General features: G+C 38.1%; 1 protein-coding gene across 3 annotated transcripts in view; it reads right to left on the minus strand.

Annotated features, from left to right (window-relative positions):
• The window catches only part of HMG20A (high mobility group 20A), a 45,599-nt gene that overhangs the window by 3,641 nt on the left and 25,955 nt on the right, over positions 1 to 16,003 (minus strand). For all 3 annotated transcript variants that reach the window (XM_041123275.1, XM_041123273.1, XM_041123274.1), the window contains 7 exons: positions 13,813 to 13,960; positions 12,236 to 12,451; positions 9,057 to 9,189; positions 8,653 to 8,684; positions 3,480 to 3,555; positions 2,383 to 2,598; positions 1,583 to 1,726 (listed from right to left, as the gene is read on the minus strand). In XM_041123275.1, coding sequence (XP_040979209.1) covers positions 1,590 to 1,726; positions 2,383 to 2,598; positions 3,480 to 3,555; positions 8,653 to 8,684; positions 9,057 to 9,189; positions 12,236 to 12,451; positions 13,813 to 13,960 — 958 coding nt within the window. In that variant the 3' untranslated portion in view covers positions 1,583 to 1,589. The remainder of the gene's footprint in view (positions 1 to 1,582; positions 1,727 to 2,382; positions 2,599 to 3,479; positions 3,556 to 8,652; positions 8,685 to 9,056; positions 9,190 to 12,235; positions 12,452 to 13,812; positions 13,961 to 16,003) is intronic.

Genomic DNA, 16,003 nt, shown 5'->3' on the forward strand with positions numbered 1-16,003 from the left:
GTCCTATTTTTCAACTGTAAAGTGGAAGGAAGAATTCTAAAGCAAGAATTTTTTTTTTTTTTCAAACCAATTACAGCTGAACCCAGTTTATCTAAGAAAAAGTTATTTGCATTTTTAGGAACACAGAAATTGTCCATCATTTAGGAAATATGAATCTGCCTGACATGAAAACCAAAGTCTAGATTTTAGTAGCCTTGAGATAACGATTTTTCTGGCAAGGTGTTTAAAGGACAAACATCTGTTTCAGGGCCTGGCATGCCCTTCTAATAACTGATTGATGAGAAACTGCTTTCCCTCTTACACATTCTGTAAAACCTCCCCATCCCCCGATTCTCCTTCTGAGCTTGAGTGCTAATTGAAAGCAGTATACGAAAATGAGGAGGTTGATGAGCTACTGAAAAATCCCAGACGTGGATCGACAAGCTGTTCCTTTCATAAATAGCAGCAGTAAAGGCACTTCTTTATTCTGCTGGGAGCTCAGTCATCTCTTAGAACTATAGTCCGTTCCATCTGGCTACCCTCTGGAAGGACAATGATCTTTTAGCTTAAACCACACTATAATGGGGAAGTGTAATTAACTGTTCTACACAGTATCACAAAAGGTCAGAATCAGAAAGGATAAAAAGCCCTGTCTTCATATTTGCAGATGGCACAACGCAGCTTTATTTGCATTTCTAAACACTATTCAAGACATGTACAGTAGGCATAATAAATGCCTAAAGAATGCAGGTATGTACATAGTTAAAATAGAAGGCGGCAAACTCCTAATGGCTGTCTAGTGCTGTGTGTCATGGGGGAAGGAGGGAAGTAAGTGGCGCGGGAAATGCAAAGTAGTACAGTAATGCAGAAAGACTGGTATTTCTTTGTTGATTTTTGATTTGTTTTTCTACTCAGTTCCCTATTACAGTTTTCTAAGCTGTTAAACAGAAGCAAAAATACAGAATCATGAGCTCAAGTAATAACCTATGCATAAACCACACGATCATGCGAGTCTCAGCAAATGCCACGTATAGCCTGAACTACACATCAGTGCTTCATTTACATGCAAACCTTCATAACCAGAAGAGCTTGACTACAGGTGCTACAGAGCAGGTAGTGGTAGGGTACTTTCAGTTTACAATGGAGTTGAGTTCACCTGTAACTTCTTGAGACAAAAAAAAATTCTCTGTGACCATCACATTCCACAATTAATGCAGAATTTTTCAGGTTTGCTTCACTCAAGAAAGGAACCTTCTTCTATATTAGTTACCCTGTTACTAAAACTTAAATAATTTTTCTTTTTTACACCATTCTGACAGTATTCTTATTCACCTTACACAAATACAATGAATAATAGGACAAACAGCTATTTATGTCTTTATACAAAATATCTTGGAACTAGGGGGAATTGCAGAACCCTTTAATGCTGTTGAATATTTTCAACCCCATTTGACTTTCATTAAGTCAACCTGCTTCTGTGGCTTTGAGGAAGAAAACTTTTTGATTGTACAATATGGTGATCAGCACAAGAATCAGAGTCAGAACAAGTGCCAGAGGTACCAAGTAGCTGCCAAACAAAAGCAGCCTAAGAGCAAACACTTACCCAGTCACTAGCGTTCAAGTCTGTTTACCACATCTCGGACTGTGGCTATGAGGTTCTCATTCTCTTGTGGGTTAGCCATAATAATACTATGCAGCCTATTCATGTAGGAATCAATAGTTTCCATCGTGGGTGTTTCCCCGCTACCTATAGTTAACATAGTAAAATGAGCCACAGAATATTTAGATTACCACAGCAATTCCAAAAAGTTAAGACAATGCTAAGGGCAAATTGTACCAACATGCAAACTGGTATAGGAGGTGATTTTGCCATGCACCACCTCTTGTGACAGATTCTGTAAAACTATGTCCTCCTAACTCCACAAAGTGAGTAGTTCCAAGGACATCAGGACTAATGAAGCATTATTTTCTTTGATTTGAGTCTCATAGTTGATTATAAAAAACTCTTTCAGCTAAGTATTCATAGAATCTAAGTGGATTCCCTGGCATCTGACAATACAGATGCAGCCTTTCTTTTAATCAAGGAACTTGCAGGTCCTCCCTTTTCTATTTAGTAAGATTTTCACAAAACAAGTGAAGGAGAGCAAGGACTGAGTATGTGTCTCATTTTATTAGGAAGAGCAAGAGCAGTAAGAAAAAAAAACCCACCAAGATGAAATAAAGCATTGACACTAAACCTTCCCCTGCATGCATTGTAAGATTTCATTATCTAATACAACAAAAGCTCAGAAACAGCCAAGACCATAGAACTACAACAGCAGGCCACACGTTGTAAATTCACAACATCGTATAAACATTAGAAGTTAAATTTAACATGTCAGTCATAAGGAAAAAAAGTCTTACCGGGTAGTGGGACTCCAGCAAAGCTGGTTGTGAGTGCTTGGCGTAAGGTCTCTAGATGCTGTTGCAGCACGGTGTTGCGGCTCCGCTCTTGTATCACATCCACCTCCAATTTCTCCACTGCAGTACGCATACTCTCAACATGTTTCTGCAGAGCAGCATTCCTCTCCTCAAACTCCATGTTGGACTTACGCAGCTGCCGCAGCTCAGCTTCACGTGCTGTGAATATCAACCCATTCCCATGTAGTCAAAAAACTATAAAAAAAATGCATCTATGATTGGTAGGCAATGAAGCAGAATGTTCTAGAGCGCTCAACTGATGATTACAAATGGTGCAGTTTTGGTTTATAGATGAAAAAGCATCATATCACGGAGTGCCAATAGTGCCTAAAGTAGTACTTAAATAGACTTAATTTCTAGAGAGATAGACAAATTAGAAGACATTCAAAGCATCAGAATGGAAATGAATAGGGCAATTGATTAGGAAGGAAGACCGCAAGACTTGATTTCAAATGCACTTAGTACGACATAGCTTAGCTGCAGTGGCTAAGAGGCCTACAGACGAGATACCAGTTACAAAAATACATTTCTATTGATCATCAGGAAAAGAATCTGAGTCCTGTTCAGTTAAGAAAGTCTCCAGGAAATCTGGAAAAAAATCCTAAACTCTTGGGACATGCAGCTACAAAAACCAAATAGAGCAGCAGAAAACGTATCAGTGGAATCTTCCACATATCAAGGGGGAAAAAAAAAATAAAATACTGCTAACTAGCCTGAATCATTATCGTGCTGTATCTCAGGTATTTTTTAATCCTATAGAACAGCAGATCCAGCTTGGACTGGCTGGAATAACACCAAGTAGAGTTTAAACATCAGAAATATCCTCCTAAAAGGATAGTTTTGGGTAACGAAACCAGGAAAAACTGCTATTGCAGCCATTGTGTTAGTACAGAGGTAAGGCAGTATCAGAAACACTGATCAACTATACCCAAGTAATTAATTGAGCTGAGATGGGAGAGTGCAAGGACTCTTCAGCTGGACAGCCCCTGGCAAAAACTTTGGAAAAGCAAAGAGGGGGGCCCTGCAAAAGTTTAACTTACCTTTACTATGATTCAGGAACTCTTCTGTGAAGATTGGAATATCAAAAACAGATCTCTCCTTTGTATCTGCTTCTTTCTACAAAAGAAAGAGTAATACATAGCTAATTACTGTTTGTTTTCGGGAATTCATGAAATTGTTTTGATCAATAGAAAGAGAAGGGAGACAAAAAAATGAGGCAGATAAAGAGCTGGAAGGATTGAAGACACTTCCAGCTCCTACCAAGAAAGGCCAAAGCACAGGTGTCAGCTTTTTAAGATACAGGTTTAATAAAGGCCAAATATCATTATCAAAAAATATCATATAACATACTAAAATATACCCTTTCACCCTAATGACATTACACATCAGAATCATTCAGTTTTAAAACTACCTGAATTCATTTATATTTTCCACTGGAAAGCATTCCACCACCAACCAACTGACACATTCTGAAATAATCTATACAGGTATATTAACAAACAGGAGATGAAGTGAGCAAAAAACACACAGTAAGTTTCATGGTTCTTTGCCTTTCACTACCAAAGCAAAAAAGAAAACAGCCAGGAAAAACAACAGCTAAAGAAAAAATAAGCAACTTTTCCACAGTGTACCAATTCCACATGTCTGTTCCAAACTGGGAGAGAGATGCATTTTGGCTCCAAAAGAGATGGGAGCTGCACAGTGCTTCAAGCAAGCCACATCTTTTTTGAAACATTTAGATGGATGCTGCCACTATTGAAAACAAAGTGTATGAACACAATTTGTAAGAGTCTATGCGGAACACCTGCTTAGAGAACACGTAGTATCTTGGAAGGATAAAGGTGAATACTTATAGGCATATTTTGCTGTTAGAAGGCAGTCGTTCACCATGGCTATGGCAGGTATGCATTAATGCGAGGACTTCAAGGAACTGGACTGTTGCCTCCTGCATACTGCAAAACCAAACACTGCAAAATTTTTTCACTTTAAGACACAAGAGAAGTTTGTCATCTTAAGATAAAGCCTGTAGTCAAGGGTTTCCTGTCAACTTTCAGATCTCTTCACCTAATTTCTGATAAAGTTGGTGAATTCAACTATGGGAACTTGAGGCTATTAAAAACTAAGAGAGCATTTCAGGTGCAGAAGATTTGATGCCAATTTATCATTTGTGACTATAATAGGCTTTCTTTAAAAAAAAACTTTTAAATCAGGAAATGCTCTGTAACTTAGTCAAAAAACCTAAAAAACTTAATTTGACTCAAGAAAAAAAAACCCCTACCATAATATACTTCAGTCACCATTTCTGCATGTCAAAATCAATGGGAATTAATGCTTGCTTTAAAGCCTGCATTGTTATTGACAAAGCCAATGCAAATTCGGTTTGATATACTGCAGCAACTACAACCAACCTGTTACTTAATATAGAAACAAAGTTAAGCATGAGAGAACGCCTGTGGAGAACAAATGGTTTTCAAACCTCTCAAACACCACAGTTGATAATGTACCACAAACTCATCCTCCAAAATTATGCAGTGTCAAAAATGATTTGGTGCCCAGCAGAAAACATAAATGTTTAACAGCTGATAAGGGAATTCTGGCACCTGAGCTCAGAGTATCACATTGGTGTCTGCTATATAAAGGGGCTAGATGGGGTGAGCTGAATGCCGTTTGGCAGTCAACCAAGATAGACAAGACTAGATGGAAATTCAGATACTCTGAGGAGACTGTCAATTGATATTTTTTAAAGTAAAAGATAAGCTGAGTTTTATTGTCTGGTAGAATTACAGCTGGGAAGTTCTGTATCTGCTGAGCGAGAACTCAAATCACTTGGCCTGAATCAACTGAAAATGCACTAGAAACAGGCAGGACTACAGGGAGGGGGAACAAACCTTCCCAGCTCTGAGAGTCACAGTGCGGTGTCACTAGGGGTACATGATCACATGTGTTCTTCACTGAAGTTTTGATACTTGCTACTGTAAGGAAAAAGTCTGAAGAGTATGTATTTAGAAATAAGAAGTCATGTACAGAAGTGTGCATAATGCATTCATTTTGTCTGAATACTCCCTAGATGGCTAGGAATTAATTTCACCCCCAAAATCTAGGATCTCAGCATTAATGTGCACTAAGAAATGCTGGCAGTTATGAAGCTTGGTTAAAACACTTATAGGACATCCATCTTAGATGTTCTAATTCACACTTACTATTGCTACCTGTGTGCAAAGAGGCACTGATGTGGATCATCGCTGGCTCTTAGAAAATAGATGGTGGGGGAGAGGTAGCGTGAAGAGGAAAGGGTATTCTATTTGCAGCCCTAGGATACAGGTTCTTCAGGTAAAACCAAAAAAATATTAAAGCAATTAGATGAAACTGTTCAGCTTCTGAAAGGCAACCAAGAAATTCTACTAAACAGAAGAGTGACAATGAAAGCTATCAGCGCTCTTCTATTACAGAATACATTACCCAGCATGTAAAAGATCCTCTTGAGAACTCTGAAGTACTTAAGCCACTCTAAGGTTCACTCAGGATTAAAATCGTAAGGTTTTGATTACCTCCTATTGAAAAGCCCCAGTCTGTTCAGGTTGCATATCATTTTGTCATCCCTCAAATCAAAAGAGAACTAAAATCATTGTTTCTATCATTTGCTTTAAATAAGATTGAGATGATTCCAGATTGTCAACAAATAATTCTCATCTGGTTATTAATACTGAGGTTGATCTTTGGAAGTTCCTGAACAAATCAGACCTGAAGTTCTTAGAGACACGGTGAACTACTGTAAAGAAAAAGCTGAGATTTTGCAGGGTTTAAGCTCATCCTTCCTTGTACGGTCAGGTGCAGACAATGTAAGGAACAGATATAATAAATACACTACTTCATAAAAAAAAAAAAAATGTTCTCAGAGTAGATGGTTTTCTTCCTGTGTGCTCACACTATGGCAGCCATTTCCCTATCTTCAAAGGTTGTAAATACTACCAGGCAATGCCTAATCTCCCTCATGTGTGTATAAATCTTTGAAATCTTGCCAGTAAAAAGTTGCGTAACTGACTGCATGGACCTAGACCTAGTCGGAATCAAACTTGAGGAAAGAAGCAGTAACATAACAATGGAGAACAATTAACAATGGTTTGATCGCTGCTGATTACAATTAATAGTTCTAGTGTATATTGCTATATGTTATATTTATAAAACTAGGATTTGAAGGAAGAAAAACATTCTATTTCATGCCCACAGATGTGCTTATTAAGACAGTGTCTCCATGTTTTTCATGGCTATATCTGCCTATTAAAAGTTTCGTCTCACCCTCCCAAGCCTCATCTTTTTGTTATTTTTTATTACAATTAGTATTTGAATTGTTCACTGCAATATTTTTTGGAGGTCATCTCTATATACAATATTTAAAATCAATTCAACACTGATTCACAGAAACTAAATCATGAAAACCTAAGTGTGGCGAGGGGAGAAGGAAAGGTGTCTTTGACCTTATGTTCTCTCAAGAAATAATTTAATCAGATCGTACCTACTAATCACAAACACAATAATAATAGTCAACGTGCATAAGAGAAAGCAACAAGACAACAAAAAGCTTTAGTCTTGCTTCCAGTAACAACTTGAGTATATACTTCTAAAAGCAATCCAAATCTTTTCTGCTTGTTCCTTGCCTATGCAGGATTGTAACACCTGACTCCCTTGCAGAAAAGATGTGAAAGCATCAGGTGATAAGCATGTAGAATTTTATAATATAAAGGTGAAAAATGCTACGCAAAGGCACATGCTTTCAGAAGAGTATGCCTGCCTAACACGTTGCTAGCTCAACTATATAATAACTATCTGATGAAGCTTAAAAGCCCCACAGGGTATGGAGGACTCCTTTTTAACTGCATTTATGATGTGAGATTTCAGCAATGACAGCTCGAGTTAGAAGGATGAGAGGTAAGACTCTGAATTTGTAGCTTGCCACCTGTATAATTTAAAGGTTATGTAAACATCACAGCCAACCTAGAACTTGAAGCCTTCAGTAATCTGTCTTTGTACAATTAAAGACAAACTTTGATTCAGTGACTGTAGAACCAGAAATCCTGGGAACCATGTACTTCTAAAGATTAATCTTACTGCAAGTACTTCCTTTAAGAGTTAATAAAAAGGCATATTGAAAACATGCTACTAAAGTATTTTCCTGGAAGTGAAACTTATTTTCCTTAAAAGTAGACAAGACCAGTAGTTGCCTCTCAGCAGTGCACAGCCTTGTCACTATTGTAATGAACACATTAAAAAGCAACTTGATTGCTTTCCCAAGGCAAAGAACCTCACAAAGAAAAACAGATCTTTCAGAAAGGCCTATTGCTTACAAGTGAAGAGGCTGTGTATAAACAAGATGTTTCATTGCTTTTTGTTTGCAATTTATTGGCAACCATGAAAGAAGCTCTGTGGCCCTAGGTAATACAACTGGAGAGAGTTTCAGCGCTTCAAGGGAAGAGATAGCATAGTCAGCCAGGATGCACAAGATTTGTGATACGTCTCATCAACTAAAGCACAGGCATCTTACCTCCAAGCATTATTACTCTTGTCCAATATTTACATATGCAAAGCGGGGGGGGGGGGGGGGGGGGGGGCAGAGGGGCAGGCAGGAGGAGGTTTAAGCCAGACATCTCCCAATGATTTGGTTACTTTACCCATTTTCTTCTCAGAAGCCACAAGCATTCATGTTGCCGCAGAAAATCAATACCTGAAAACAGCAACCTAAAAGGTGCTAACTTGGAAGGTTTATCTAGGTCTCAAGCTATTTGTACATTTTACCTCAATTTTTACTTACCAAGTAATAATTAAAATTCTCTGCTTTGAAAAATTTCAAAGTAAAAATTTTGCAAGTTGAACCTCTAACACACCAGATACTTAAAGGCTCAATTTACTGACTTGCACCCATTGATTTAACATTAAAAATCTGTTTTAAGTGTACCCTACACTCCCACTTTATCTTAGATCATTTGTACCTGCCCAAGACTTACTAAATTTAATTTTCATCATACTAATGTGATCATAAGAGTTCTCAGTTGTTTCTAACTTTTGATCAAAAACTGCATAGGAAGAGGAAGAATTCAACTCTAAACCTCTGATTAGGGTCTTCAACTGGCATAAACTATTTTTTTATTGACTTCACTAGAAACTTGCATCATCTGAAAAATGTGTCCACTGACATAAGGGTAGAATGAAGATGTTTACCTCATGATCATGGGCTGGCTGTCTTGCTCCATCTGAAAAAAGAAAAAACAAACAAGAAATCCCCCAAAATACACAAGATTTGAGAAAACAAGAACCAAAGCAGTTACACAACCATAATCACACAACACTTAAAGACAGAAAACTTGTGCAGCTCCCTTATAAATCACATAAGTTGTGTCTAACTTTGATGCTTTTAGCGCACATCCTCCAATACAATCTAGGTACAGTTAAATTTACATAAATCTAATCACTTAACACTTGGCTGATGCAAATGCCATAGAAAGAACACATTCACTTTTTAAAAAGCCTTTAGATCAAAGGCTTTAAATGAGTGTGAGGCTATATGACTAGCTGGGAATCTTCCATTATTCTACCTAGGCACATATTTTTGTCCCATTCAATACCTTGCCTGTGTGATTTGCCTTTTTGTCTGTCTTGTGCTTTCCTGCTAAAGACTTTGTAGGCTTCAGTCTTCTGATACTGCTCCAGCTCCCGCATATAACGCTCCTTATCTCTATCTGCTTCATCAAGGTATCGCTGAAACAAAAAAGTCCGAGAGTTTCAGGGAGTTTCCTCCCCTTCAGGAGGAAGGGAAGAAAAACAACTTGTCAGATGAAGTGCTGATCCATTTCACCTATGCAAACAGGAAAGGAATGAAGAAACAATGAGAATGTATGTGAGATGCAAAGACATAAGATTTCTGGATAAAATTACTGTATTCTGGTGTCCCATTTTCTCTCTCTCTTTTTTTTTTTAAATTCAAATCACTATTCTGTTAACTCTTTTTTGTTAGGCCTACAAGTCACCTGCTACTGAGCTACTCAACTCAACTGAATATTACCTACACATTATAGACCAAATACTTAAGAATTGCCTTTCTGTGGCCGGGATTAAATGCCGTCAAACAAGAACGCCTTAACAGACATGCTTTAAGGTTCAGATCTGTAACAGTGGGGTTCCAATACACTCTTGTTTTCATGCCCCACAACAAAAGCCCTACCATTCTACAATCACACACTTCGCCCATCTGAGAGGTGAACAAAACATGGCTATTGGAAAAGAGTAGCATAAAGATAAAAGAGCCTAGGTTATATCAATTTAAGCTATCTGCATTTAGGTTAAAAGAAATCTTTTTTTTTTTTTTCCTAGCCTGAAGATATTTCACACATCTGCATAATGGAATAAGCTTAACTAGAGAATTCTTTAGGAGAACTGATGAACTGAAAGCCATTTAAGGAGCGGTCACAACACTTACTAATGGGATTCTTTCAAGAAAAAAGTTGCCTTCCCAATTTTTTCCCTCAATGAGCTTAAAATTCAATGAAAGTAAGTATTAAAACAGAGAGAACCTTAGCCACCTGGTATGCCTTTTATTTTCATTAAGTCATCACAACAGTACAGGTAACAGTTATAAATTCCATGCATTTGCTACATTGTTTTGACCCTGCTGAGGATACTGTTAACATTCTGGAGTGGGGTGCAAATGTGGTGATGCAGGGTTTGCATTGCTTTTGGACATTGTATTCTTCCATAAGACATTAATTCTTCTTTTCCATCTCTGGCAATGTGCTGCTCAGAGTGCAGTAACTGAGTTAAAAACAACACAAGTTTTTCCTCCTTAACTTGTTTTGTATGGATTGTTTTGAATCAGTAAGAATGAGTTCTGCTGCACTACCTGTAAGTAGATGTCCTAGGTTTTCTAGTGCAGATCTATACATCTCATTAGATATTCCCCCATACAGGGGAATAACAAGAAGAATGATTATTAGGGTGTTTGCTTTATGATTACAGTAATAGTCTTTTTCTGGGGGAGACTCACTGTTTGGTCAGTCCTGTCAGCTCAACTGACCTATCCTTATGCTCGCCAAATACAAAGGCGAGTAGCAAGACTACAGGGCTGGAACAGGGGAAATGCGAGACCTTCCCTTCAACTTTTATATCAGACAGCTAGTTTGCTAATCACTGGAGATCAGCCACAAAAGCAGAAAGTCAGACATGCTTTTCCCCTGGATTATGTGGCAGTAACCTGCACTGCAGTAGCATACTATGACTCTACTGCTTGCTCTTGGAGAATGACTTCATAGTTGTTAGCTAACCAAAATCAAGCTTACTCGCTTCAACAAGAATTTTGGGCTGTCGTATTAGATGTGGGTTCTAAAGCGGCAGTAGCCTCCACTGCCTTAATAAAAAAGGGCAGTGGAAACTGAAGGGAAGGAAGTGCTCAGCAGTCTTTCCCTGACCTGTGATAGGTTAGAGACTCACAGCTTTACTCAAAAAGGACAGATTCCCTGGGGATTTAAAATGCAGCACATAGAATAGAGATTTGAACTCAATCTCCTTTTCCCCAGGTTAAAAATCTGTCTCAGACACGATAAGAATATGTTAAGGACAGGAGGTAGAGGGGCAGAACGTCTTATTCTCTTTCCCCCCTCTGCCAGCAGACAGCAACATCATTCTCACTACAGGTGTGTTACCAAATCAACGGCTTTGCCTTGACACACATTTTTCATTATGGTTAAAATGCTATGCCTATGCACCATTTTATAATATCTCTGTATAACTTGTATTCTACAAGCTTAGTAAAAAGCAACAAAAGGAACTCTTGTTTTTTGCATCATCCCATTTTTCATCCAGCCGTGATAAAAACTTATAAGTATTTCAAAAGCTTAAATGTCCTGATAAATTTGTATGATAGCATAAAGTTCCACTGTGATTTAACTACTGCTTTGCTGTAATCTCCAATTAGCAATCAGGTGTGGATGGTAAGACACCCATTAGCAATAAAGAGGTCCACTCCAGAAGGAGTTAAAGAACCAGACCCAACATTGCCTTGGTCTTCATTCACGTATCAGACAGTGCAGAAGGCAACAGAAGTCCCAATTAGAAGACATCCCATTCTGACTGAAAGGTGGGAAAAACCCCACCTTTTCCTAAGGTAGTGTGTGTAGAAACTAGAATACGTAACTCTCACTGTCCTGTCCATCATACAGATCTCATCTTACTTTCTAGGGCTAGCAATACTTCAAAACATTGTCTAAAAGTTTATTCATGTTAAGCATCTCCTTCAGTAACCTGTCCTTTCAGGTCTGCTTGTCTTACTCTAAGACACCAGATGTTTATATACATTGGTGAGTTTGCAAAATAAACAGAACTGCAAAATCCTTCAAGCAGCTCTGAAATCCTGCCAAGTTCTTCTCAGCCACAGTGAATAAATGCCTGCCAAATCATTCCAATGGCTTTGGCCACGGAAACTGGTAGGTCTCAGCTGTATGCGAGTTAGGTACAGCGTTACATCCAGATGAATCGCATAAAACCATGGGATGTCTCACTAGAACAATCCCCCCCTGTTCTGAATATATTCTTGCACTAGAGGATATGGTTCTCCTCAAGTCACACCTGGATGAGACACTACAGCCCTACCAGGGTTCATTATTTGAACTCTGGAGGACCTGTGCCCCTTATTTTGAAATACATTCCTAAACACAACTTTAATCAAAAGCCTGCATTAACTTCCTCACTAAACAACAATATTCCCATTTAACAGTGATCATAATCCAACAAGGAAAAGGGAGTTTAATGGTACCCGTTTCTCCTCAGGAGGCAGTTTACTCCATTCATTGCCCAGCATCCTGGTGATCTCTGGGAAAGGGACTTCAGGCCTCTTCGCTCGAAGCTGCTCCCTACGCTCATTCATGAATCGTACATACCCTGTGAGGGGGGATTTGGGGGCATTGGTGTCCCTAAGGGGTTTCTTCCTCTTTCTCCCTTTGGCCCAGCCTCCTCGTTTAGTTCTTTGCTGCTGCAAAATGAAAATGGAAGAAAATTCAGATTGAAGGAAAAGAATTACCACCTCCGGAAGGAATACATATTCATGTCTCAAACATTTTCATTGGGAGTATGTTGCTGCAATACATCCTCTCCATGGATGTAAGTTTCAAACCTTACTTTAGAGCAATCATGACTTTTCTCTAAGCAAAGCCAAAGAAGTCTCATTGTGAAAGGTTGTTTGCAGTTTCTCCTGGTCCACAGGGACAATAAAATAACATTTACATCAACTTCTGATTGTAAAACTGTGAGGCTTGATAACCCATGAAATTATCATCCTAGCTAATGCAACTGCAATTTTTTTGTTGTTGTTGTTACTTGTTTGTTTGTGTTTTTAAAAAATTATTCTCACCCTCACATACCTCTCCCCTCCAGTCATTTGCCTCAAAATCATGGAAAGATTTTTGTGTATTAGTTAACAATTGTTAACTAGTTATTTTACCCCTTCCAAATCTTTCACCTTTGTGCATTATGTGCCCAAAATATAGGTGAAAGGACCATATATAGGCTTTTCTATTCTAATCTACTCTATAGGCTTTCTTTCCCACTAATCACCTCCAATAGAGATATGAACAAACTCCACTAAGATTTGCCTGTGGCACACTGTGAGCTCACAGGAATAACACAATTACCATTCATCCTCTTGGCCTCATACTACTACTATAGCAGTCTCTGGACAAGACTATTTTCCTATACTATGTACACACATCTATTTCAGTACTTCTAATCTCTACCCAGATCAACATGTTCCTGCCATCATGTTAGTTTTAGTTTCCTTTCTGGGATTTTACTACTTCCTCAATTAAACAAGGACCTCACAGCTGAAAACAAACTACAACGAGGAATATCAAATGCATCTATCAGAAAAACCAAAACCAGTTTCTTGTCAAACTTCAGATCCTTCATGATTTAGTCACCAAAAATCAGCACAGGATGGTACACAAGGAATGATCTAAAGTAGTAAGCATAATGCTCTCAAAGACATCAGTTACTCTCAGAAGAGTACAATGGTCTCACTTTCCTGACTCACAAGAGATAAAGTAAGCTGTGGCAGCTGACCATTGAGTCTTCAGAAAAAGACTGAATGCAGTACCAGTCTGTGGACCCTGCTGGCTAAGCTAGAGACAGGCATGGTGTTCTCTGTACAAGCTTTCCTTGGCTATCTGTGTGCAGTTGTACAACACAGGAGAAAACTAGAGAGAATCAAAAGATGAAAATGGCAAATGGATGAAAATTTGTGATCCTATCTGAAAAAATCTGAGTAGGTAAGACAAACTATAATGACAAAACTCCATGCTTTTGCTTCATTGAGAAGTCACTATAATTCCATCTCACCTCCTCCTCAGGCTTCTGCTCAGCGTTTTCAGCAGTATTAGAGGACTCATTTTGCAGCTGCTGAACCTGTGACAAATCCTCCACCAAATCTGGGTTATTCACAGACTGTGAAGTTCCACCACTGAATGAACTCTCAGAATGAGCTAATCTGAAAAAGCATATAATAGCAAAAGAAAAAAATTAATCATCATATCGCTAAATCACTTCCTCCCTAATCTTCTAAAACATGCAAAAATGTTGCAAATACATTCAGTTCTTACACTAGCAAGAAAAAAAAAAAAGATTTTAAAGACTAACTTTTGAAGAACTGGCTGTTCCATCCAAGCAACTGCTCGAACTACCATAGTTACTATGGACTTTCAAAGACAGTTTGATTTTTGAAGTGTTATTTTGTTTCATTTTTGGTGAAGCTTTTGATTATACAAACAACTGTCAAGCAAGTAAATGTTTGGATCAGAAATCAGAAAGCATGAATCTACACTTCTTCAAAAATACCGTAAGGAATTTGAAATTAATGGTTTCATCTTCAACCAATACACACCTTCCTGGATGCATTTAATATCTTTCTCCACAAATACACTTAAAGGTTTGTGGTTGTGTATGATTTTTGGATTGAATTTCATTCAACATTACCTCCTGTTGATACATGTGGGTATTGAAAGCACAAAACATGACTAGCTCCCAACAGGCTCCTGAATGGCCACTATTTAATTTTGCTGCAAGACCTCTATCAATCAACCTTACTCCAGGAAAGGGCAAGCTGCCTGGAGGCAAAAAACACAAACCAAAACAACAACAACCAAAAAAAACCCACAAAAAAAAAAAAAAAAAAAAAAAAAAAAGAAAAAACCAAGCATGCAGAAATATTTCTGAAGGTAGGCAGATAGAGATGAGCATATATTTTGGGGCAACAACCCCACAGTCATTCTCACTGCTGCGCTCAGTGGGCAAATTAATATAAGATTTTGGGACTCATCTCAGATTCTAATCCCTTCTTCAGCCAAGTTAAAGATTACTTGGCCTTGCCTAGTTACATTCATGAAAATTACTATAACGGCAGCATATGCTTCAAGTCAGCTTTGTTCGTTTACTCAGATCTACAGCTGCTTCCAAGCATGCCAAATTTTAAATATTCAAAATAATTGTTCCTATAGAATACAGCTATAGAAAACTGAGATATATTAACAGAATTGTTAGTTGAATGCCTACAGGAAACTTTGTCTTTAAATAGAGAGAACAGCATATTTTCATTACTCACTATAATGAACAATTGCGGCATAATTACTAGTAAAGACACAAGGGCTGGAGAGATCCATGCCTGACTTTCAGATATCACATTGAGTTCATATTTCTAACAATTAGAGAGGAAGAAAGGGAACAAAATATACACACTCCTATAAGTTAATTACATTTGGTGTGTATCAAAAAGAAAATGGAACAATACAGTTTCTTAGAATCACTGTTATGGTTTGAAGAACATTTCAGCTTTCCTATCCGTTACCCCTTAGCAGGGAAGCTTTGTAAACTACACATCCAGGAAAAACTTCAATGTGATGTAGCCATTTGCAGCGAAAGCTGATGAAAGCTCATTCAACACATTAATACCTCTTGAACACAAACCTAATTTGAACATGTACCTCATTTGGCACCAGCAAGTTTGAAGTCCCAGATATGTAAATCCACATTCAGACCTGCTTGAAGTAAATGTGTCCATATTCATTTTTACAGGGCTTTACCTGCCTGCAAAGTCTAAATATTATTGCTTGGTGCTTTACAAAACAGAAAAGAAAAATCAAGTATGAAAACACAGCAAGAATCCCATGTATTCCTAAAAGGCAACTTCTTTTGTAATTTTGATTTTAAAAGAGGCCATTGTTTCAATCTGTAAAAGCAGAGTCAGTGTGACAAAAATGAAGGACATCAGTTTCTCAGTGGTTTTCAGAAATCAGTGATGAACAGTATATCTTTAATAGAAGTAATTTATTTAGCAGGGACCACTGTAGCCAACAGATACACACCCTCTCTCTCTGCCCCCATCACGCTATCTAAATCTGTCTTAAAGACTAAAATCCTAGGAAAAACAGACGTTAAAGAAAAGTTTGTGATCACTTCCACCAGTTCAGAAGGGTCCTGGTTTCTCCTAGAGTCCTGTGATGTTCTATGAAGGCCAAGGGAGTGTCATAGGATTTTT

The sequence above is a fragment of the Aquila chrysaetos genome, chromosome 5, assembly GCF_900496995.4.
Source record: "Aquila chrysaetos chrysaetos chromosome 5, bAquChr1.4, whole genome shotgun sequence".
Lineage (NCBI taxonomy): Eukaryota > Metazoa > Chordata > Aves > Accipitriformes > Accipitridae > Aquila > Aquila chrysaetos.